The 22440-nt window shown below is 44.6% G+C and overlaps 1 protein-coding gene across 6 annotated transcripts in view; it reads right to left on the bottom strand.

Annotated features, from left to right (window-relative positions):
- The window catches only part of agrn (agrin), a 240347-nt gene that overhangs the window by 138929 nt on the left and 78978 nt on the right, over window positions 1-22440 (bottom strand). For 5 of the 6 annotated variants that reach the window (XM_070968416.1, XM_070968417.1, XM_070968419.1 and 2 more), the window contains one exon: window positions 5066-5104. In XM_070968416.1, coding sequence (XP_070824517.1) covers window positions 5066-5104 — 39 coding nt within the window. Of the gene's footprint in view, window positions 1-5065; window positions 5105-9378; window positions 11588-22440 lie in introns of those variants that run through there. The other variant, XM_070968420.1, reaches the window with a different exon arrangement.

Genomic DNA, 22440 nt, shown 5'->3' with positions numbered 1-22440 from the left:
AAACTAAGACATATACAGTATCTGTGCGAACAGTCAGGATATTGTCAGCACGGAGCGAAACGCTCCAATAACTTGCACTTCTTAATAAGGAAAACAGTGACTGTGATGCAGGACTTGGCTAATAGCAGGATATCACAGCCTAATATTGTTCAGCAACACGTTGACACAGCGAGCCACTTATTTTCCTCTAATTAACAACCTGACAATGAAATTCGTTGCACTGGTTACACTTCCCAGTGTGGTTATTTTCTGACATCGCCACCCAACAATTAAATTAGCGCCTGCCCATCACAGCCCAAAGTGGAACGACAACTGAGTCCCTATTTAAAATAACTTGGTGCTGTGTTAATGAGAAGGAATGAACGGCACGGGCTTTTAATGGTGCTGAATGGCCGCCGTTGCCGCAAACACGTGAAGAACATAGAGAGCTCATTTAAAGTGACATTAGGCCATTCTACACGCTAATTACTTCCAATATATGACAAAGACCTGAGAGGGAGTGGGCTTTCAACCGTTTCTCTGCATCTCCAATGCAAGCAATAAGGGCTTCAATAAGAAGCTAGAAACTATTAATTAGCTCGCATGAATTCATATTGTCAATGGGGTTTTGATGTTTTGTAATGTCATTCTTTCTATTTCATTTCAAAGAGGCTGCATACTGGAGGTTTGTTTAATTTCTATTCTATTATTACTTCTAGCTCCGCCACGAGGAAGAAGGAAATCACTCCTACAAAGTTTGGATGTATTTACTGTGCGATTAATGAGGAAAAATAAAAAGCCATCACAGGACGCTTTCATCAGTGTGGAGGTATATCTTTGAGTGATATAAGGACTGAAGGCTGACTATAAAAACACATACTGAAAATTGATTTGCGTGCAATTTGTGGCTGGCTTTTTAACATTTATCTGGCAACAGGAGGGCATTTAAAAGGCCAAATTGAAGCTGATATGTGGATTGCAATACTCCAGATCAGAGATCACACCTCCACACAGCTTCTATGAAACAGAGATGCCCAATGCAAACCAATCAGGCGTGGCGATCAGCGTACAGATAGCTCATCCCCATGCTGTCCATCCACATCAAAGAACTGCTGATCCTTACAAGGTGCGAGGTCCTGGAGTGACCTGCATCAACAATCAGTGGGGGTCGCTTCACAGACGGGGGACATATCAAAGCAAACCCGCATTGCAAACTGTGTCAATAATTACTGCGTGTCATAGGGAATAAAAAGCAAATAGTGGTGCACTTTAAAGCTCCTGCCCACTCAGTTCTCTCTTTTCTGGCTAATATTTTTGTTTTTCTCTCTTTGGAATACTGCCTCTAACCTATCTTGGTAGATCAATACTGGGTAAGCTGAGGTGAGGGGAGGCGAGCCTGCGTGGGAACGCTGTCAAAGATGGATTGTTAGACATGGGGGTTGACGGGACTTGGCTAATTCCTTTGCCTTTGACCTTTGTTTAGGAAAAAACACTACTTACTAAGCTCTGCAGACGCTCACATAAGCATCTGCTGAGTCCACAGACACGAAACGAGACATGCTACCCTGACCCAGGTGAGGATTTGAAAGCTCTGTGTACTTTCAAAGGGCAACAAACTTTTCCGTTGATAAAGTCAAGGCTGCCCACTGCCCCCTCTTGACTAACAAGCCACTCTGTTTTAAAGCCGGACATGACAACTCCTCTCTGAAATCCTAATCCTAGACAGGCAACTTTACAGTGTATCTTTACTATCTTGATGTCAGACATTCTCAGCCAGTACCCCCAGCCCGGCTAAAAGATGAGGTAGATATTTTGCCTCTGTTGTGTGAAATCTATGATGCGAAATGATTTAATTAAGATAGGCCTAGGAGTCATAATTAATTCTGCCTCTCTCCGAGTCAGGCTTACTGTCAAGAACACAGGGATAGGCCCAGGCAGAATAAATTACATGAGAGTGTGTGTGTGTGTGTGTGTGTGTGTGTGTGTGTGTGTGTGTGTGTGTGTGTGTGTGTGTGTGTGTGTGTGTGTGTGTTTTCCCCCTATCTGAGGGGGTAATGGGTGTGGAGTGCTTAGTTACTGTATTCTCCTAGAGCTGACAGAGAGTTATGTCAATTCTTTAGGTAGAGGTAGTGTTCTCAAAGGGTAACTGAGCCCACTGGCACTTTTTTTTTTCCAGGCACCCCACCATCTTAGATCAAATCACATTTCAGTCCAGGAGTTTATTCTGTCTGTCAGTGAGGAGCATCCTCTGGGGAGCACTGTCAGTGACAAATTCAAAATTGAAATTCCCGGCAAATAGGCTCCTGCCAGGCGGGCTGTGCTGGAGACAGCTACAGTCACAGAAGACCCCCGAACTGTCTGAGGCGTGTGTCTCCATTACACTTCCTTTCCTTTGAGTCTCCGGCCTATTTTGGATCCTGTTTGGACATGGTTTAGTCACCTAAGGCTGTAATAGGACGAAATGAAGGACACCTCCAGAGAGCCACATACGCCTGATTCTCCTGTCAGCCTGAGGTCCTTGAGACAGAATTCAAGAGATGAATCTATTCTTTGTCATTTTCTATCACAAGTAGACTTGCCATAAATCCCACGACATAAACACCCAGTTAAGTAATTAAATCTTCAATAAAAAAAATCTGACTTGAGAGCTTGTATATACCACTGCCTCCTTCCTATGTCCTTCACCAGTGGGGCAAACATCTGGATGTTGACAGTGACAACTGGGGGACGAGAGCTTCATTCATCAAGCATTTCCTAGAGCTGACCCGCTTTCCAAAGTCCAATATTAATCCCTCAAGCTGCAAATTCTAGCTTTGGCCAAACACGCAACAACTGTCGTATTATCAGGAGACGACAGGCAATAATGAGCGTGGCCTGAGCCAAGCAACTGCTGCTTTGAGCTTTCAAAGAGAGAGTCTAATTAAAGGCTGCTTTGTGACTTTTGTCACTTTTTTTGACTGGTGATTATAGGCCATTCATTGGGGAGGATTCGTCAGCTATTTGTGGGTGGCGCACACCATAAATATCATCTAAGAGCTTTACTTGTGTTGTGCCGAACCTGCATTTTCCCCACGCGAGTCCCAAGATTCTCTCGCTCTAATTTGCAGAACAAATTCCTTTACTTTCTGCAGAATCTCCTCGCTCTAATAAGGACGTCTCATCAACAGCAGTTCAGAGACAAATTAGGCTGTTTAAAAATGCAGACTCCTTGGTATCTTGTCTTGATTTCCTGGAATGAAGTAGCGTGGAGCAGAGCGTCCTTGGCACTGAGGACAAGTTCAGTAGAAGAAGCCCTGTGCTGTTTGGTGCAGATTTGACTAATGGCAGAGCTAGATTAGCCCTGTGCTGGTCTACAGCATCTTCTAAATCGCCCCTCCACCACTACTAAAACCATGCACCTCCAAAAAGTGGCCTACTGTCTTATTTGGGCCAGCTCTAATTGTCTCACTAATCTCTCCCGCATTAAATGACCCGGAGAAACTGCATCCCACCGGGCAGGCTTACCCCGCTGATTGGAGACTCTGCCTTTTGTTTTGCTTGGCATATTAAAACAGCATAGGCTGCTGATGGAAAGCCTACAGAACTATTGGAAATGTAATTAAGGGCTAGCAGCAGCTTTTAAACGGTTGACTAGTGCAGAAACAAACTGTGCCCCTCAGACAGCAAAAACTTTAATACATGGGAAATGAGTGGCTCAATCGATAAGCAGGGCGTCTTTTGTAGGGGAAAATTCAATGGAAGACAGAAATGGGCTGCTTCACGGCCTGCATACTGTTTCTCATTTTCCCAGTGGAGAGCCAAATTTTATGGCAATATTTGCTTCAAAAACAGACAAATAGAGACCTCTCCTTGAGATATAATCATTTGTCAAGTCAATTTCATCTTTCGTTAACATAAAAACAAATAGTTGCTGCAAACTGTGCCGACTGCGATTGAATCTCCAGCGTTTTGAGATATGAGACACAAAGGGGGAAAAAATAGACATACACACTCCTCAGGTGTTGAGGTGAGGCTGAGTCGAGAAATGCTCCAATCAAGCACAATTATTTGTTGAAGCCAAACGCCACAGCCATTTCACATTGACAGGGAACAGCCTATTGTTCAGAATCCACCAGACAATCAAATTCATCATAAACCACCTCTAATTTGATACACTTTTTTAAGCTGACATCTTTCGCAAAAAGCGCTTTTCCAAACAAGCTGGCCTATGGGGCGAGAGATTGAGCAATTATCAGAAACAGATTCAGCAAGCCCCCACTGTGGCCTTTTGTCCCTGGCATCAGCTGGCCAGCTGGGATCATTAGAAACATTTTCTCCTCGCCTTTTCTCCCTCTAAACCTCTGGCTTTGTAGCCTGCACACGAGCAGGAAGATACAACACCTTCAGAACTAGTAGGAGTCCATCCCTGAATGTCTGTCAATGCAGACAAAAAAATAAAAAATACAACACCAAAGTCTATCAAACACTGTCTCACTGTGCTGCCTCTGATAAATATTCATGATAGCAGCTTGAAAACCAGCTGTTTTCCTCCAATTAAAGCTCGCAGAGATCCACCATTTTCAAAATAAATTGTTGCTTTTTTAATTAACAGCTCATGTTACTGGGCCAGAAAACAACTGAAACAATGCAGCAAAGATTCATATGTGTGGGGGAGATGATAACATGTAGATAACAAGGCGAGGTGATGGTGCTGCTCGGCGCCTCTGGCCTACAAACCCCAGCAGCCGCTAGTAATGTAGAATACCCAGGGAAAGGCTGGTTATTATCCTATTAGACCCTATCAGAAGGATGTGAATGCTGCTGTGCTAACAGGTATTGAACATCAGCCCAACTAGCCGTGCGGAGCAGATCAAATCAAGTCATCAAAAGATCCTTCTCACATCAAAGCCCTGTGCAGACCTGGCCACGTGCCTGCCATACCAACAGTGTCGAAACAAAAAGCGGTGCAGCCAAATCTGGCACGGCACACAGACGGCTGCCCACTTCAAAGGCAGGGATCCGCTGTCCAAGGTCATTATTTGCAGGTCCACCCCCAAAACACCGGTGGTCCACGAAGGCAAGCAGAGAGAAACCACAGAGGACTTACCATCAGGAGGCTGAGCTGGTGTGAAGTGAGGAGGTTTGTCTGAAAGAGATAAAAGAGAAAGAGAGAAAAATAGGTTTTTAGTTTTGGCGAGATTCAGAGACTTCCCAGGAGTAAAGGCCAAGTAATTGAGTTGCTACAAAAAAGAGACACATTCTGTCTACAGGCTTGGCTTTTCTATCAAACACATTGTAATGCAGCGGCCGGGCCCGGCAGGAACCCAGCTGGGCTAATCGACAGGGGTACATTTCAGCCATTGTTGTTTTGTCATTCATTGTTTCTATGGTCTTCTCATCCCAAACCACACTGCATGACTTTTAATATTAGAAAAGCACATGAGAGTTGAGAACACAGATGAAAGTTGAAAGTCGTTTTTGTTTCTGGTTGAAAAGTGTGAGATAAGATTTGAAATTTCACATCAGCAGTTATGACATACAGTCCATCAGCATAAACTACACTCAGTCACGACCCCCCGGCAAGCACATGCAGAATCAATCAGATTTTCCCCCTTAATAAATCAAATGACATCATGGTCTCTCCCAGTCAACACCCGGCAGACGATGACATAAGGCTGGTCGGTTTGGGAAACATAAAGAAAGACCTGTCGTGTCAAATGTCAGAGTATGAGCAACACTCAGGAGAACAGTCTCATGAAACCAGAGTCCATTGCCTTTTTGATACCTTGATGCTAGAAAATGAGGACATTGTTAAACAGTCAACGTAAATGGATCAATAACAGTTTATCTAAGCAGTTTTCTTACATTGTTCAGAAGGGAAATTGGGGATATTGTTGGTGGCAAAACAAAAAATAAGCAAAAACAGAACTAGGACTGCAGCTAACACTTATTTTTATTGTTGATTAATCTGATGATTATTTTTCGATTATACGACTGATTGCCTGGGCCACAAAATGCCAAAAAATAGCACAAAAGCAATTTCCCCAACCCCCCAGGGAAATGTTTTCAAATTTCCTATACTGTCCAACGAACAGCTTAAATCCAAAAAATATTCAGTTTACAATATGAAGCAGAGAAAAGCAAATTCACACTTTCAGCTTTGATAAACGATTGATCGCCCATTCAAATTGTGGCAGATTCATTTTCTGCTGATTGGCTGATTGATTAAACAATCGTTTCAGCACTGAACAGAAAACATCTTCGCTAACCTCTTGCTTAGCTTGGCAATTATGCACAGACTGTCCAAAGCCGTCCATAGATATGTGGCACTGAATGATGGAATGCTATAAGCAAAGTAAGGGGGCTGACAGCAGGTAGGAAAAAACAGTAAATCCAGCATTTCGTGTTAATTGCACCTATTTCTTAAAATCACAATCTCCTTATATAACCATCAGTAAACAGCACAAGAACTGATCGACAGGGATGATTTTGGTGTTTTCAGTAATTACCAGTGACCCAAACAGACAGCCTCTTAGAAACATGGTCTGTTCCTCGAGCCCATCATGATACACTGTTCTGAGCACAACCCAACCAAACCACCATCTCCAGTCTTGTCAAGTCAAGTCGGCTGTCGGACTCACTAAGCAGAGCTCCAGAGAGTTGTCAGAGCTGCGTGCGCTGAACAAACACAGCAACACACACATTCAGAAAGGATGTGCAGCCACCCAGCCGTCTCTCCGGTGTCTCTGCACTGTGAGGGATAATGAGGGAGATAAAACACATCACATCAATTACCCGGCTAACACATTTTTCCAGGGCCCCGTCAACCACTGCGCCGAAGCCTTTCTCAGGACTTATGCGATACCCGTCGGCATCCCAAGACACAGCTGAGTTTTAAATTTAGGCTCACTTAAAATTGCTTGTCAACAGCAGGGGCTTCGGGGGGGAGAGAGAGAGAGAGAGAGAGTGAGTGAGGAGAGGGGAGAGATGAGGCTGGCGCTAGAGGTGAATAATGAAGTGTCTGCTGAAGCTGTTTCCCGGTCAGTCATGACGGTAACTGATTTCCATCTGGGGGGGATTTCAAGAAAACGTGAAACGAGGGGAACAGAAATTGGCATGAGGAAAATGCAGAAGTTCTGCTGGGAGTGTAAAGGAGCACACGCGAAAACATCCAGGCTGTACCTCCCGCCTCGCATTCGTAAGCATGTGAGAACACAAACAAACATTCACACACAGATACAGACGTGCTACCGCACAAAGCGAATCAGAAAGAGCCTGACAGAGAAGGTGGCGCACAATGTGAGCCGAGACGCCGGGAGAAGCTAAACGACTTCTTCACATTTCCATAATGAAAGGACAAGATAAGGTCTTTCCATAAACATATCAGGCTTTCCCATCTCGCTTTGCACCTGGCAAAGTCTGCATGAATTCACCTGCCTCTGTGAATGTCACAACATGGCCATCATTCACCTTATATCTCCAGAGAATCAATATGTGTCTCCCTGTGACATTTACCCATGTGCACGAAGAGATGTGTGTATGTATCTTTGTATGTGTGTCACCTTCTCTCTTGGTGTAGCTGATGTACAGTCATACATAATGATAAAGCAAGTGTGTGTCTGTGTGTGGGCTCTGCTGGCAGGCATCAGGGTTTTATGTGTGTGTGGGTCAGTCCCCATGACATGAGTCATTAAATTTCAGGGTGAAGACTTAGGTTGAGATTAGGGTTAGGCAAGAAATGTGTCTTTGTGTGTGTGTGTGTGTGTGTGTGTGTGTGTGTGTGTGTGTGTGTGTGTGTGTGTGTGTGTCTTTACTCCACTCCATTGGAGACAATAGAAATTGAGGTTGCATGACGCCCCTCCTCCCACCACAAACACACAGCACTACTACCAGCACTATCACTATCCTATGCAGCTGTCCTGGTGGCCACATGATGAGGACTCTTGGCAATGTAATAGAGCCCTTACACTTCATCAATTTCCCCAGCGCAAACTTCTTTTCGCTTGGTCATCTGAGAGGTGAAGACTGCCTGCTTGAACTGAGTTTGTCTTCAGTCTCGTAGAATCTGCCTGGCTGAAACTGATTCGGTAACACGACAAGGTTACAAATGAAACGCCCTCCTCCTGGTTACCCACATCCACCAATCAGAACGAGGAGAGACTGACAAAGATGTCGCAAAGACACAGACCCTGAGAAAGTGGTGCACTTTTTGCAGTAACATCCTCTGGGCTATGGGGACTTTGCCTCGTGCATGACTGAAAAGTCAACAGCCTGATAACGGACTAAAAGAACGTCAGAGATAAAGCGTTGACATGAAACAACAACCATAGTTGAAGAGTTTTTCCAGAGCCTCTCCTCTCAAAGTGTTTCTCAAATACAACTTTGAACCAAATTTGGCAGCATGAAAATGACTAATACTGCACTTTCTCAACTTACTTATCATAAGGCCCTAAGTGATTATGTGACACAAGTCTTGCAAAGCTCATTTTGGACAGAGGAATTTCACCTTTAACACAGACTAAACTGGCAAGGCACTCTGAAATAGACTTGTGCAAGTCTGTGAGAGAGAGTGTGGAGAATGAACAAGTCCGTTAACACAGGAAGGCAAATGGTAGCGGAACACCTGGAGGTGAGCTGTCATGCATACTGCGCTCAAGTGACCGGTGAACGTCTGTTTCCGTCACGTTGCGGAGGCACTGGCACCAGTATTGAAGATTTTCAATAGACACCCAGCATTGAGGTTAGCAAAGACAAAATAAAGCAATTGCCTGTCTTGTCAGAACTGCTCTCACAAAATTCTTTGACCCAAGAATCTACTGTGATGCCCACCATTAAACCTGCCACCAGTAACTAAGACACACAAACATTATGCCTCTGCCTGTTAATGAGCCGCTCTACTTTGAATATACAACGAGACAAGAATGATGCAGAGGCAGCACATGATGGGAGGGGTTTCCGGGCCAAAAGACAAATTTTCATCCTCCAAAGGCATTTAATCGCCATTTAATACTTCATCCTGCAGTTCAAAGTAAATGCCAAGTCTTTGGGGAGGAGATATGAAGCAATTTCGCAAGCCCGCAGACACAGAATCAAGGAAAGGGGGGCTGTGACTTTAGCTGTCCTGATGTCCCTACTTCAAGAGCAGATAAGGCCGTCATGGGAGGTAAAGGAGCTAGTGTGTGGGGGGTATTTGTTTCAGCAAGGAGATTTAATGTAAAAATTATGTAGAATGAGTGACGCAAAATCATTTCTTTGCAGCTAAATTCAGTCTCAAAGTATGCACCAATCTTTGGGTTAATGGCAAGCATTCTATTGGCAAAGAGCGATCCATACAATTCAGCGCTATGAAAGTTCAGTGGAGGAGGATACAACGGAATGCACCGCAGACTGTAAAGTTGTGTTTCTGTTATACCAACGTACAGTTGTTGAGGAACAGGAGCACGGCGAAGCCCAGCGTAGATGTGGCCAGCAGGATCAGACAGATGTTGCATGGGATCATGAAGTAGCGCACAACCAGGGACACCTTGTGCTGGTACCTGCGGTCCTGCTCCTGTGGCGGTGGCGAGGGATAGTGGCACCCACTCATGCTCCACTCCAATGACCCCCTCCCCTCCAGGGTGGAGGAGATGATGGGACGAGGAGGGCGACGAGGGGTGCCCAAAGACCCGTTGGAAAAAATGATGGCGGCGGGGTGAGGGCAGAGGGTGAAGATGAAGATAAAATAAAAAGCAAAAAAAGATGCGTGATGGTTGGTGTTTCAGCTGCGGTTCCAGCTGTGCACCGTGGCAGGGACCCGGTGACTGTTCCTGTCAGAGAATCGCAGCAGAAAGCTTTCAGCGGTTTCCAAGCAACACATTTTTAGAGGTAACAACATCCATTTGGAGAAAGAGGACGTACAGGGGGACAGAGATGTTGAACTCCTATAGCCCCCCACCTGTCCACACGACCTCCATTCTGCTGCACCCGATAGGAAAAGACAAACTAATGGGCTTTCAGTGTGTGTGAGTATGTGTGTGTTGTGAAGTGGTTTATACTTACAATGCAAACATGTATGTGGATTAAAGTGGGTGCTGAAAATGTGCTAGCAAACGTGTGTCAGTGCGCTTTTGGCATTAATGTGCTTGAGATGCACCTAAGCCAGAAATCTGTGCGTTAGGATGTGGGTGTTCTGGATTGTCAAATATCCACACGGAAAACTTCCAAGCAGAGCGAAAGTAAATCCACAAAAGGAATCTTCTCCTTTGTTCCCAGTGACCCTCACTGGTAATTAGATGGACGTTACAGGGGTCTTCCTTGTCAAAAGCCTCTACAAACCAAGCCAAGGTCTGCTGCTCGCCAACAACACGTGTCACAATTATTTTCCTAAGAGGTGACAGCCGAGCATGTTTTAAAGCTCCCTGTGGCTGCTGCCTGTTGGGGCAACGAGGGTTCGCCGCTCTCCTGAGCAATGATCTGCCCGACGTGCCTCTAACTCAACACAGCTGCTTCTTTGTATCCACTGGAAGGACTCCTTTGGCTTATGGTCTGGGAGCTTGTGTCACGGTGAAAAGATAAATGACCATGGCGTGTTAGATCCGTCCAAACCTGACATCGTCACCCGAGCAACTTGTATCTGCTGTAGTGTGATTAGCAGGATGGCTCGAAAGCAGCTGGCTGCCTCTCGCTAAACCATATGCTCCCGGGTTCGCAGAAGAGGTTTGTTTTTCCTCCCCTTCTCTCCTGCGTGCCTGCCACTCCTCCCTGGTTCAATAACCTTTATTCCCGGCAGTCTCGTGGAGTGGGTAAGCAACTGCCCCCCACCCTGCTGGTGCGCTGGGTCACAAGAAGTGGTGGAGAGGGGGGAAAAAGTTCCAGAGAACGACCACAATCTCCACTCGACCTGTCGGCGCCGAGTCGTATCCTTCCCCAAACAGCTACGGATGAGCAGCAAAATACAGAAACACTCTAAATGAATCCACTCGTGAAAGAAAGGGAGAAAAACCTGCGTGTGATCAAAAATCAACCAAGAAGCTCGAGGCGGAGATTTGTTGAGCTTTCTTCCCTTGTGTCAGCGCCCTCACGGAGAATCCCAAGCAAATAATGAGTGGAAAAGGTTCTCATTGCGTCCTGATCCTTGTAAGACTTAGGTTGATTTAGCTTCTTCTATTTTTTCCTTTCAGGCAAGAACTTCCTTTCTTTCTCTGGTTTGCCGTCTTTTATACGCTTCCCCGAGCATCCAGTCCCTGTGTCACTGGGGTGTCTTAGTCCAGAGGCGCTCCCAGTGTCCTGGCCGCAAGGATTTATGCAGCAGCGTCTCCTCTGTGGGGATCCAACATTCACTGGCAGCCAAAACAACAAATTAGGCTCCGGGTATTCATAGCGTACTTAATCCCCGGGCAGCAGGTAGTGGTCCCAGTGTCAGCGCACTCAGCCAGCTGAAGCAGGGTTGGAGGGAGTCAATGAGAGAAGTCATCGGACAGACACGGTAATACAGAGAGAGAGGGCAAGTAAACGGGAATGAGAAGAAGTGTTGGCAAAAGGAAAAGCAGCTCCTGACATTCTGTGGTTTTTTCTCTTTTGGAGGAAACAGCAGCGGCGTGTTGCTGGTTTCCCAAACACTCTCCTCCTGAGCGCTCCTCTCTCAGCCCACAGCCAGCGGAACGGATGAGCGCATAATGAGAGAGCGAGCGAGCGAGACAGTGCAAGAGAGAGCGAGAGAGAGAGGTGGGGGGAGTGGTTGAGGGGCTGTCTTCACAAAGGCAGAGGGGAGGAGGGGTTGGAGTTGGGTGAGGGAAAGGGAAGAAAAAAAAAGAAAACGAGCGAGAATAAAGGCTTTGGGGAATAGTACTCGAGTCCTGTCAGTGTGGGGAGGGGGCAGCAACAGTGCAGCAGCAAAACAAAAGAGGGCCACGGTCTTGGGAGATGTCAACCAACTCCTCCATTTGTTTATAGCCTAATCAAAAGAAAGTCTCTTCCACAAGAGCTGGAGAATTTCCACAAAGATTTAATGAGGCAAACTGAGAAAAAATAGGCCTGCGGAGGGAGGGAGGAAGGGAGGGAGCAAAACTAAAACACATTAAAGTCCATCACATACAGAGTCTCTCCAAACAGCCTAACCCACTCGTTTTTGACCGATATGTGTAACCAGCGCAGACATAATCCTGAGAAACTCCACATGCGTTCCACACTAACAAGCCAATATTCAATTAATTAACAATCCCATTTGGATCTGTTTTTCCTGACTCACTTTCCTGACAACCAGGAATAGGTTTCTTTTCCCCCTGTGTTAAATAATATGGCAAAAAATGAATATTCAGCAGATCTGGCAGATGATCTGAGGCAGAAACAGTTCCATCTATAGCACGTAATTTCTTTGCCCTTTTAAAAAGCGATGCATTATTGCTTTCCTAATGTGATAATGAGGTCAGAGCAGAGGGGTGGTCATGCTTTGTTTTAGCAAGACCCTGCATCAATATCTACTTTGAACAAACCCAGTGGCAGCAGGCAGCAGATGCAAGGCGGTATCTATCATCAATTATTTATGTTTTTTTTCACTCTCTGTATCTGTGTCTCCATCTCCATCTCTGCCGCTCAATCCCCCCACTCTGCGCTTTACACAAGGGTGTGCACAAGCATACGCACTGGCGGTGATGCACACACTGGCTGCACCCACAGAGGAATTGCATGAATGCACACACAATTGCCTTGTCTGTCTGATACAAACTAGCACATACACACAGCAAAATGGAGCCTATCTTTTTGTCTCTATCCGTTTTCAGTCTACAAGGAAGCACTTGGACACACACTCATACTACAGTGGACTCGCACACATGCACACACACAGGTGGGTGATCCTGCTCCCCACCCCAAAGTCATTTATCTTTTTGGACAGTGTGTTCACTCTCAAGCCTAAGCTGAGCTCTGTGGGGGAGACTCTAATACGAGGGGAGCCAAGTTTTTCAGACTGCCCGCTGAGGGTCAAAAGTTCATCCCCCCATCATCAGCAACAACACCCACCCAGAGGTGCCTCTCCCCTCTGTGCTCTCTCTGGACACGATACCCCAGACAGTCCACATCGGCTCTCACGTTGCATAACAAAACCTGATTGATGGACTGACTGAAAAGAAAAAGGAAACAGCTGCGGTCTTATTCGCTGCCTCTCTTTTGTCTCCCTTTTCACTTTTATTCAAAACTGTGTCTTTAGCATAATGCTTATTGCCTCAAGTTGGAATTTTGGGTGCAGCAAGGGGTTAAAACAATTAGAATACACAGAAGTGGATAACACAACTTGTGGCCAATAATGAAAAGCCAAACGCTCCCAGCAGAGGGTGCTGGGGAGTCAGCCTGGCTCTGCTACCACGACCCAAATAAGATCTTCCATCTACATCAAAGCTCAGCTGCTTTGATCCATTTTTAATGGCACAAGTATCGCACAAGGTTAACATCTCTCTCCGAAGGCTTTGAAATGGCAATTTCCATTAAGAAGCCAAAGGGGCTCCTCTCTTGTTTAATGGTCTGGCAGGAGTAAAAGTTGATATGTGTGTGCATTGTGCACATGTGTGTGTGCTATTCTTAATGCAGAGGGTGAGAAAATGTGTCAGGTTCAATGACTGATTGAAAATAATGCTTCAATCAAGGTGTGTGCCTGTGTGTGTGTGAGAGAGAGACTGTGTGCGTGTGTGTGTGTGTGTGTGTGTGTGTGTGTGTGTGTGTGTGTGTGTGTGTGTGTGTGTGTGTGTGTGTGTGTGTGTGTGTGTGTGTGCAGCCCAGTGCACATCCCGGTCTTCTGGCTGAGCTGATCAAATTGATCTAATTGATCCAAGAGACAGCAGTTGTTGCCTTTGTTGAATGACAATCTCTCCTCCAAAAGGCCAAAAAGATTAGCATGTGAAAAAGAGACTGTTACCACTGAGATTTGCCTCAAAAAAACAACCAATAACAGTGGAAGACATTACTCTCTCTTTGCATCATCTTTACATTTGCGTCATATTTATGTTTCCCCTGTAAGCTCCATTCCAGCTAGACTGTCACAGGGTCAAGGGCCACATATAAGGTAATGTTTTCACAGCTTTGCAATGATAGATGGTATCCAGTAAGCACTAAGCAATAAGCGCTTTATCAGTGTGAGGTCAGCACTCTGACATAAAGAGCAGGAGATGTGAATGAGCTGAATGTGAAGATTTTCTTAAGATCTCAATTTGAAACATCTGAAAGGTATAAACTCGCACTGATTTATTCGGTGAGTTTAAACAGATTATAAAGCATCATCATGCCTTCCCTCTGGCCGAGTAAAAACTAGTCAACATCAGCACAACCTTTTTCCAACAGGCAGCAATCAAATGCCTAAATATCAAATTTGCATTAACAACATTTTAACTGTGGTGAGAATAATCTGTCAGACATGGTAAAGGTGACGAAGCACCCAAGGGATGGATCTCTCAGAAAACTGCCTTTTCCGCTTCCGAACTGATAAAATGAATACAAAACGAAGCCATTCAACTTGTTTTGATGACCTCACACTCTTAGTTTGACTTTATAGTGCTTGTTCAAGCTCGCTACTAAACAACGATCCTGGATCACGAAGTAAGCATGAGTTGAATCTTTTCATCAAATAATGTGTTTGGGAAAAACTGTGCGTAAAGATCGATTGCTAAATGCGACAACAACAGCTTTGTACATTAGAGTGTGTGGAAATATCTCGGTTGATGAATACACCAACACCCCATTAGAGTGGGACTCTGTCCATTTTTCAAAGCAGGAGCTATCAAAAGCGAAGCTGTTGCCTTCACTAATGGCATTAGAGATCATCCTTTCCTGCTGTCCATTCTAAATGAGGGTTTTAATGATGTTGATGAAAAGAATAAAGTCTGTTAAAATTTTGAACAGATTTGGTAATTGCCTGCACTAAAGCCTGCCTATTGGCCCACTCAACTATTCATGTGTTTCCAAGATAATTCACTATAATATCTATCATGTTTTTGTTTTGGTATATGTGCGTGTATAGATAATGAGAAATTTGCTGCAATGACGGTTATTTCAGCCAATGGCGTCTCAAAGCTCAATCAGCAGCGATTGACAGAGATGTATGTGTATCGTCCTAACAGTCTTATACATGGATCTAATTCCACAGCGAACTATGTATTCAAGGCCACAAATTCCACTTTCAGGGACATTAGGCTGACATCAGAAGGCCATGTTGAATTCTTCATGTGCATCGAGCCGTGCAGCAGGGCTGGTGGAGGGAAGCCCAGACTCCTCACCCAGTGGGCTACAGCAGTGAGATGCTAGCAGGTGGGCCGATCGTCTCGCTACGGTATTAACTCCAATCATCATAAGTCAGACTTTGCCGCAGCATCCAACAGATTCCCAGACTTCCCAGTCTTCAGGCCTCTGAACTGAGCAGCAGTCATGTAGCAACAATGACACCAGGGCCTCTCGCAGCTGTGCATGGCAAACGGCATTAACCTCTGCTGAACTGAGACTCAAGGAAAAACAGTGGGAGGTACAAGGACAGACGATGACGACGGACGAAAACAAGATACTTCCCTGAGTAGCGTTATCATGACAACTGAGCATCAATACAACAACAAATGCATGAAAAAATATTTAGTTTTGGAAATGTTCAGTGTTTGCTTCACAATCTGACTGCTGGAATCCTTTTTCAACGCCAGAAAGAAGCTATAGGCGAGAGACAAATAAAGAAAAAGAAGGTGTTGGGCCACCGCAAAAATACTGATTCTTAACACCATTCTTCAAAAAGACGTGCTCATTTGGTGTTTTGATGATGGAGGTGAAGAGCGCTGGCTAAGGTCGGTTTGATTAAGACTCCATGACTTTAAAGGACGTTTAAAACACTGTGCAGTACTTTTTAAGACTACGCAGGAAGGATTTTCCACCTCTGGAAAGTTCTCACACCACGATTGTTTGCTAAGCAATCTTGGTGTCTTATCAAATGACGTTGCACTGAGTTGCAGCAAAAGTTGAGACTGGTTGAACTTTGTTGCCAAATGGCCTCGGATTTGAGCACAACTCATTGAAGTGAATGAGGGTCTGTCTGAACTGTCTCTCTGAACGCAGTCTAATACATCTCTCCAAAATCTCCCATAAGTGCTCAGTTCTTGTGTCTGTGGAGGACATAGCACATGAGTCACATCATTTTCACACCCATCCAACCATTCAGAGAGCCCTTGTGTCCCGTACTCAAGCATCTGCACTCGTTATGTTTCTCCACTCATGGATTCAGGTTTTTCCTTTAATTTATCATCAGATTGTATATGCAGATATGCAGAATAGTTAACAGGCAGGGACACATTCTGGCACCAAACTCCAGGAGTTAAAAAGCTCAAAACAGTCTGCCATGTCTTCATACATCACAGTCCACCAAAACTGGTTGTGAAAACTGATGCAAGCCATCGAATATTGCACTTTCTGATGTTCAAAGCTGCAAACAGCTTGCAAACATATGTGCTAAATCTTTTACAAATGTGGTCACTCAGTAATTTCTTTCTTTGATGTTTCAGACTATTTAGATAGTAAAGTTGGTGCTGTGTTAAAGTAAAAATTCTGCTTTCACGACAGCACTTCTTCTGACTCAGTGGATGATGTATTATTGTGCAGTGTTGATTTAAGTGTGAATGAGAGAGTTCCCACACTGGGTGGGCTCCACACAATGTGATTCACCATGTGACACATCGCCCAGTATCTGGTGTCAACTCGGGTACACTATGACGCTGAAGGCAGCGAAATGCAGCCCACAGCTCAACATGACTGTGCGCACGGCCACAGCTCCAGACTGCGGCCAAAATGTGGTCATTTGTATATGGTTGCATTCATGTGATTGACCCCACGTGGAAGAAACATCGCAGTACCTGCAGTGCTACACGGACCACTTCCAGAACCACAGTTTTTAACCAGGGGTCGACTAATTTGTGCTATAATGTGAATTCTCCGATCACTCCACGCAGTAGCTAACTTAATGTTATGAAGTTAACGTTAGCTGGGAGAGCTTCACTCGTAACGTCACATCAATCACATGTATACACCTCGCAAGAACGCTAACAGCTGTTGCTGTTATTATTATTATTATTATTATTATTTTTATTTTTTTTTATTTTTTTTTTCAGTTTAAAATTAGTAAACCAAATTAGTAAAGCTGAGTTGTCTTATGGATCCATTTGTTCTCAAAGAAGTGCTGGGTGTGTTGGATAACAACCTTTTGACAACAACCGTCGGATTGCGTGCCTTTGAAAACAGCTTGAATATATTTTTAATAATAGGGTCGATTTGGAAACTGCTGACTTAGTAGCCCCTCGGCTGCTATTTCATGCTGTGGTCTTTGCAGCCTGAGTAGCACATTTGATCTGCTGATGATGTGTTTTGACTCTTAAACTGCTTTGGTTTGTGTAAAGTTAAACTAACGAGACATTTCAGTACAACTCAGGAAAAGCTGCAGTGGTTTCTTTTGGCTGTTTGCCTCTTCATCAGGTTTGCCCTGGACCACCCTGGATGTAAAGTTATATTAGTCTCATCACCTACTGCATCTCTGCATTTTCTCACATATCCGCTGTGACGCGTGATGTACAATGAGTAGAGGTAGTGATAGTTTGTTACCGTCGATGAATATGTCATTGCATTATAATATCATTTAAGTAAACCAAAATTACATCTAATCGCTCAGTTCATCTTGAAATCATTTAGGTAAAGAACATCAGCCGTAAGCCTGATCTGTGTATGTTGAGGTTGTTTAGACTGCTAACCAGTCCTCCTGATGCTGTTTGGCCATCCACAGAGGAACCTCCACTCAATATGATCCACCTGTCCACACTCAACACTTCTGGCTACATTAGCCTCTTCTTCCCACTCCATCCCACGCTGCCATGACCTGCTTTTTCAGCCTACTCTGAGCCAGCTTTTAGCCCGGGGCCTCATCCAGGACCCGTCCACGGCTGGACATTCAGTTCCCTCTCATATGGTGAGTATGATATTTCTCGCCTTGGGGCTCATCTCAGAAGACGCCGAGCCTTGCCTGAGGGCTGATATTCTCAGGCCTGTTGCCCACTGACCCTCCCCTCCTTCCTTTTGCACTTTAAAATGAAGAGGAACTCATTCAGGAAGGAGTAACTCATTATTAGCCAGCTCTGATTTTCTAGCCAGCCGCTCCTGCACATCAACACCCACAACAATAATGATTACAGGATGTAATATCCTCCCCGCTCCACTGCCTTGCCCTGTTTATTCAGGTCTCCAGCACCAACATTTCCCCTTTATAGCCATTGTAGGAAATAATTCCAATGGATGGAAGCAGGCAGGGCAGTAATGACAGAAAAAAGAGAGTGGCAGGGAAAGAAAAGGTGGGAATGAGAGCAACTTGTGAGCTTGGCCGCAGTATGCAGAGCTAGTGGAGAGTGACACTTCGCCATGCGGCTGCCATATGGAGCCAATTGTGACAGCAACAGAGGAAGGCTAGGAACAGGGAATCAGACGGGGAGTGGCTCGCTCTGACAGCTTTTACACAGGAAAGGCAAGGCTGATGGAGCTGAAGGATGATACAGATGTCAGTCCCTGGCCAAGTCAGCCATCTGTCACGGGGAACTGGCCAAATCACACTGGCCCCCGTCATGCGGTGAAAGTGGTGGGAGACTTGTGATGACCAGTCATTATGAGCTGGGAGCTGTCCTTTCAACATGGCCGATTCCCAACTGCAGCTAACCTTGCATTGGTGTAGACAGAGGACAGACAGACGCAGGGCAAGGTAGGGTAGGTATAAACATAACATCAGTACTTCTAGAGCACAGTCCAAAAAGTCACAGGAATGGAAATTTGGCTTTGCTTGTTCGAATTCTTGGGCTTGTTTACTCATTCTTCTTGATCTGAATCGGGAAACTTTAGACTATATTTTAATCAGGCAAAATGACTCAAATAACATTGATACATTGAGTGGTTTGGTATATATATTGTTGAATTAAAACATATTTCTATTTCCCAACATAAAGTTGCGTTCAGACGAAATGCAAACCTTGCATAACTGACACAAATAGGCGCACTGGTAGGTTTATGCAGAAAGAGTTAATTTGTGGGTAAAAGGACTTTTTAAAAGGAATAAAGCAACACCGGTTTGATTCCCTGAAGTGCACACAAAAAAGCATTGAACAGCAATTAAAACTAAGGTATCTGCTTTGCAAACGAGTCCTTCCTGTATTCACCTCAAAAAGCCAACGTACACATTTGTACATCTATATTTGACGAGTCTGACTGACCTCAAAACCAGGGATTCCAGTCCCTTCTCTCATTTCCATGTTGACTGTCTTCTTTTTCTCTTGTCTCTGTACGTTTATAATTTATAGGCATAAAGCCTCAGGATATGAGCAAATGCTCTGCTCACATTTTCAGCTTGCACGGACATGCCTTCACCTCAGTTTGCACTGTGCCAATTTGTGTCCACTTATGTCAATTTTATGACCTCATATCCTCTAACGCTTTTGTCTTCAGACTGAACACACATTAAGGCATTAAGGAATCTTAAGGAATTCCAGATATTGTATTAGCGCCAATAAAAAATGCTCAAATGATACCAAACCTACGCAGGAGAACTGAGTGGGAGCACTGATTATCACCGTTCAGTAAGTTAACATTAATGTTAAAAAGTCAGAGATACAGGGAGGTGTCATTTCAAAAGCTAACAATGCTAAGACGATGTGGATGTGCTGCTGCCCACAGATAAGGAACCGTGCCAAGACAGCAAGTGAAAAATTCTTTAACGTGTCTTCTTCTTGCACATAAAAGGTTTCAGTTATTTAATGAGCAGCAGGTCTGAAGCGGAACATAGTCATTATGCACGTTGTCTATTTTAGATTCCTGCTTCATCAAAGGCCTTATCTTCTAATGTACAGCAAATACCTTGTGTTGTACATCAATAAGCCAGCACGATTATTGTTGCCTTTTCCTTTGTCCAACTGTAGCACGTCGAGTCAACATACATCGCTTTGACATATACATACTGTGCACAAGCAGATTTACCTGATCGGCTTTCAGGCATCAAAGATGACAGTGACAGCTATTATACACTGGGACCCTTTCATTTGCATTTACAGTAATGAACTCGCTCTCCTCCCTTCCACTCTCTTCCTTCTCCTTTCCTCTCAGCCCGTCACTGGCTGCTGGCTGCACATCAAGCTGGATCTTCTCGGATAGAGGGCAGAGAGGGAATATTAATTGGCGAGCAATACCCCCTTGTTGAGACGCAGCCCATAAATGAAACGGCTATAAATTATTTATATGCCTAATCAGACCGCATGTGCTGAAGTTATTCTCTCAAACATGACAGCCTCTGTGCTATTCCTTTTTTCTCCCTCCTCGTAAATAATTCTTGTTCCTTTTGGTAAGAGTGCAGTCAGATAAGCCCGTGTGCTGGAAGTAGAAAGCCTAATGAAAATATGGTGCCACAATGACGAAATAGCTGTTTTCTGGCTGCAATCACGGTCAGGAAAAATGAATGACCCGCTTAGCGACAGGTATTAAAATGCATCCTGTGTTTGGAGGGTTTTATTCTGATAGACTGAAAGCAGGTAAAGTTCAGGTGTAAAAAGGTACAATGACTATTTGCGATCAGGTGTGAATGAAATGAGAATGATCCATGAAGAATGGATGCAGGGATTATATAAGAAGAAATAAAAAAACATGTGTGCATGGATTCAACCAACAGCTGCAGACACATGAGACTATATTTCAGTGTATAATACAAGCAAACAGAGCTCTGGAGCGGCACATAGAAGCTGGGCAGGACAACATCAACAACAACACACACACTTCCTGCTACTAATCAAAGTTTCAAAATAAATCTGTTTGGTGATGTGGAGACGCCATGGTTAAGGTTTGCTTAGGTTTACAAACACAGCTTGGTTAGGTTTATGGAAAAATCGTGATTTGGACTAAAATGACTCACTTCATTAATGTTAGGGGAGTTACGCTGTCATGGGTACGATCATATGGTTAAGGTGACGCAGCAATCATGTCGACTGTCGGTTGGAAATAGGACACAAACAGCAGTCTCTCATGTCAAAGTCTGAAGTGCTGTTGACTCATCGATCCAGCCCCTCCTCCTCGCTGTGCAGACTGTGTCGCCCTGTCAACATCGCCTTACTTCGCCTTTTGCCGCCGTTGTATTTCCTGCAGCCACTAGAGGGCTTTGTCACTTGAATGTAAACATGCTGTTTAGGAGCACTTGCTGACACAAGCCATGCTACGCTTTTAACTGATGTAATTTTCATTATTTTCTGCCATTTTCTTGACTAAATAATGGTCAACTTATAAAAAGGATAGCAGATAAATAAGGCAAGCTAGCACATCTTACCAAAGTTCTTCTTTTTTGGCAAACCTGTCACGCGTAACTATTCTTCTTTTGCTGCTCAAAGTAAGATACTGAAAATCAATATCAGTACCAAAACCAAAGAATACCCAGCGCCACATACTACAAACTGAACATGCATGTTGCAGTCCAGCCATTATGGCCACCACCACCTCCACTGTCAGCATTCTTCTGGGCCAGGAAAAGTAAACTGCACTCTCCTGCTCTTCCTGACCTCAAGGTTTAGCAGGGTCACTGCTGTCATAGTTGGTTAGCTGTTAGACGGAAACAAAGTCAGGAAAGAGGGCCATTACAGGCCATAGAGAGCAGACAGCACCCAGTAAAGAACCACCGTCAGACTCTTCAGCCGGCTGACAGACATCAATAAACCCTCCGACAACCCTGAGAGCAGCTGTCTGTCAACCACAAGGCTTTCGCTGCTTCTTCCTTTCCAGCCGCACAATGCTCTGAGACTCTCAAACACACAGACATCCATACAAGATAAGCACAATGACTTGGCAATCGCACACAAGACAGAGAAAAATACAGACAAAGGCAGACACATTTCTTCCTTCAAATGCCACGAGGTGCCGCAGGGTTGAAAAAAAAAACATCTGCCAAAAATTTGTAGGAAAAAAGGGACGAGAGGGTGGAGACTGGATGGTTCAGCGGATGTTTTAGAATTCTCTTTTTAAAAAAAGTTTATGACCGAGAAAAAGCCCCAGCAAGTAGGTGCGCAGAGATTACTGCAGGAGCCAGTAAAATGGACTTACTGATGTTTCATGACCTCCTGTTCACAGCTGACAAGTCATTTACCTCACTCGCCATGACTGTGATTAGCTGAGAAACCCAGCGCCAAACTCCTGTTTTGACAAACATCCTGCCTGTGAAAGTGTCCTTGATCAAGACTCTAAATCTCATCCAGTCCCTGAGCGCTGTCCTGTGGCTAAGCCTGACCTCTGACCTCCATCTTTAAGGAGGCATGAGAAAAGAGAATTTCTCCACAGGGATCAATAAAGAATCTTTCTATCTGATGCTGGGTCACAGCAGAAAACCCTCAATCTTCCCTGATGACTGGCCTCAATTTTAGCTTCTAACTTGTGTCCACGAAGGTGGAGACGCAACATTTGTCTTGAGTTGGTCCCAGCTCAGGGGTCAAA

Source organism: Chaetodon trifascialis, chromosome 8 (genome assembly GCF_039877785.1).
Source record: "Chaetodon trifascialis isolate fChaTrf1 chromosome 8, fChaTrf1.hap1, whole genome shotgun sequence".
Taxonomy (NCBI): domain Eukaryota; kingdom Metazoa; phylum Chordata; class Actinopteri; order Chaetodontiformes; family Chaetodontidae; genus Chaetodon; species Chaetodon trifascialis.
The sequence above is the reverse complement of the archived record's forward strand: the minus strand, read 5'-3'. Positions and strand labels throughout refer to the sequence as shown.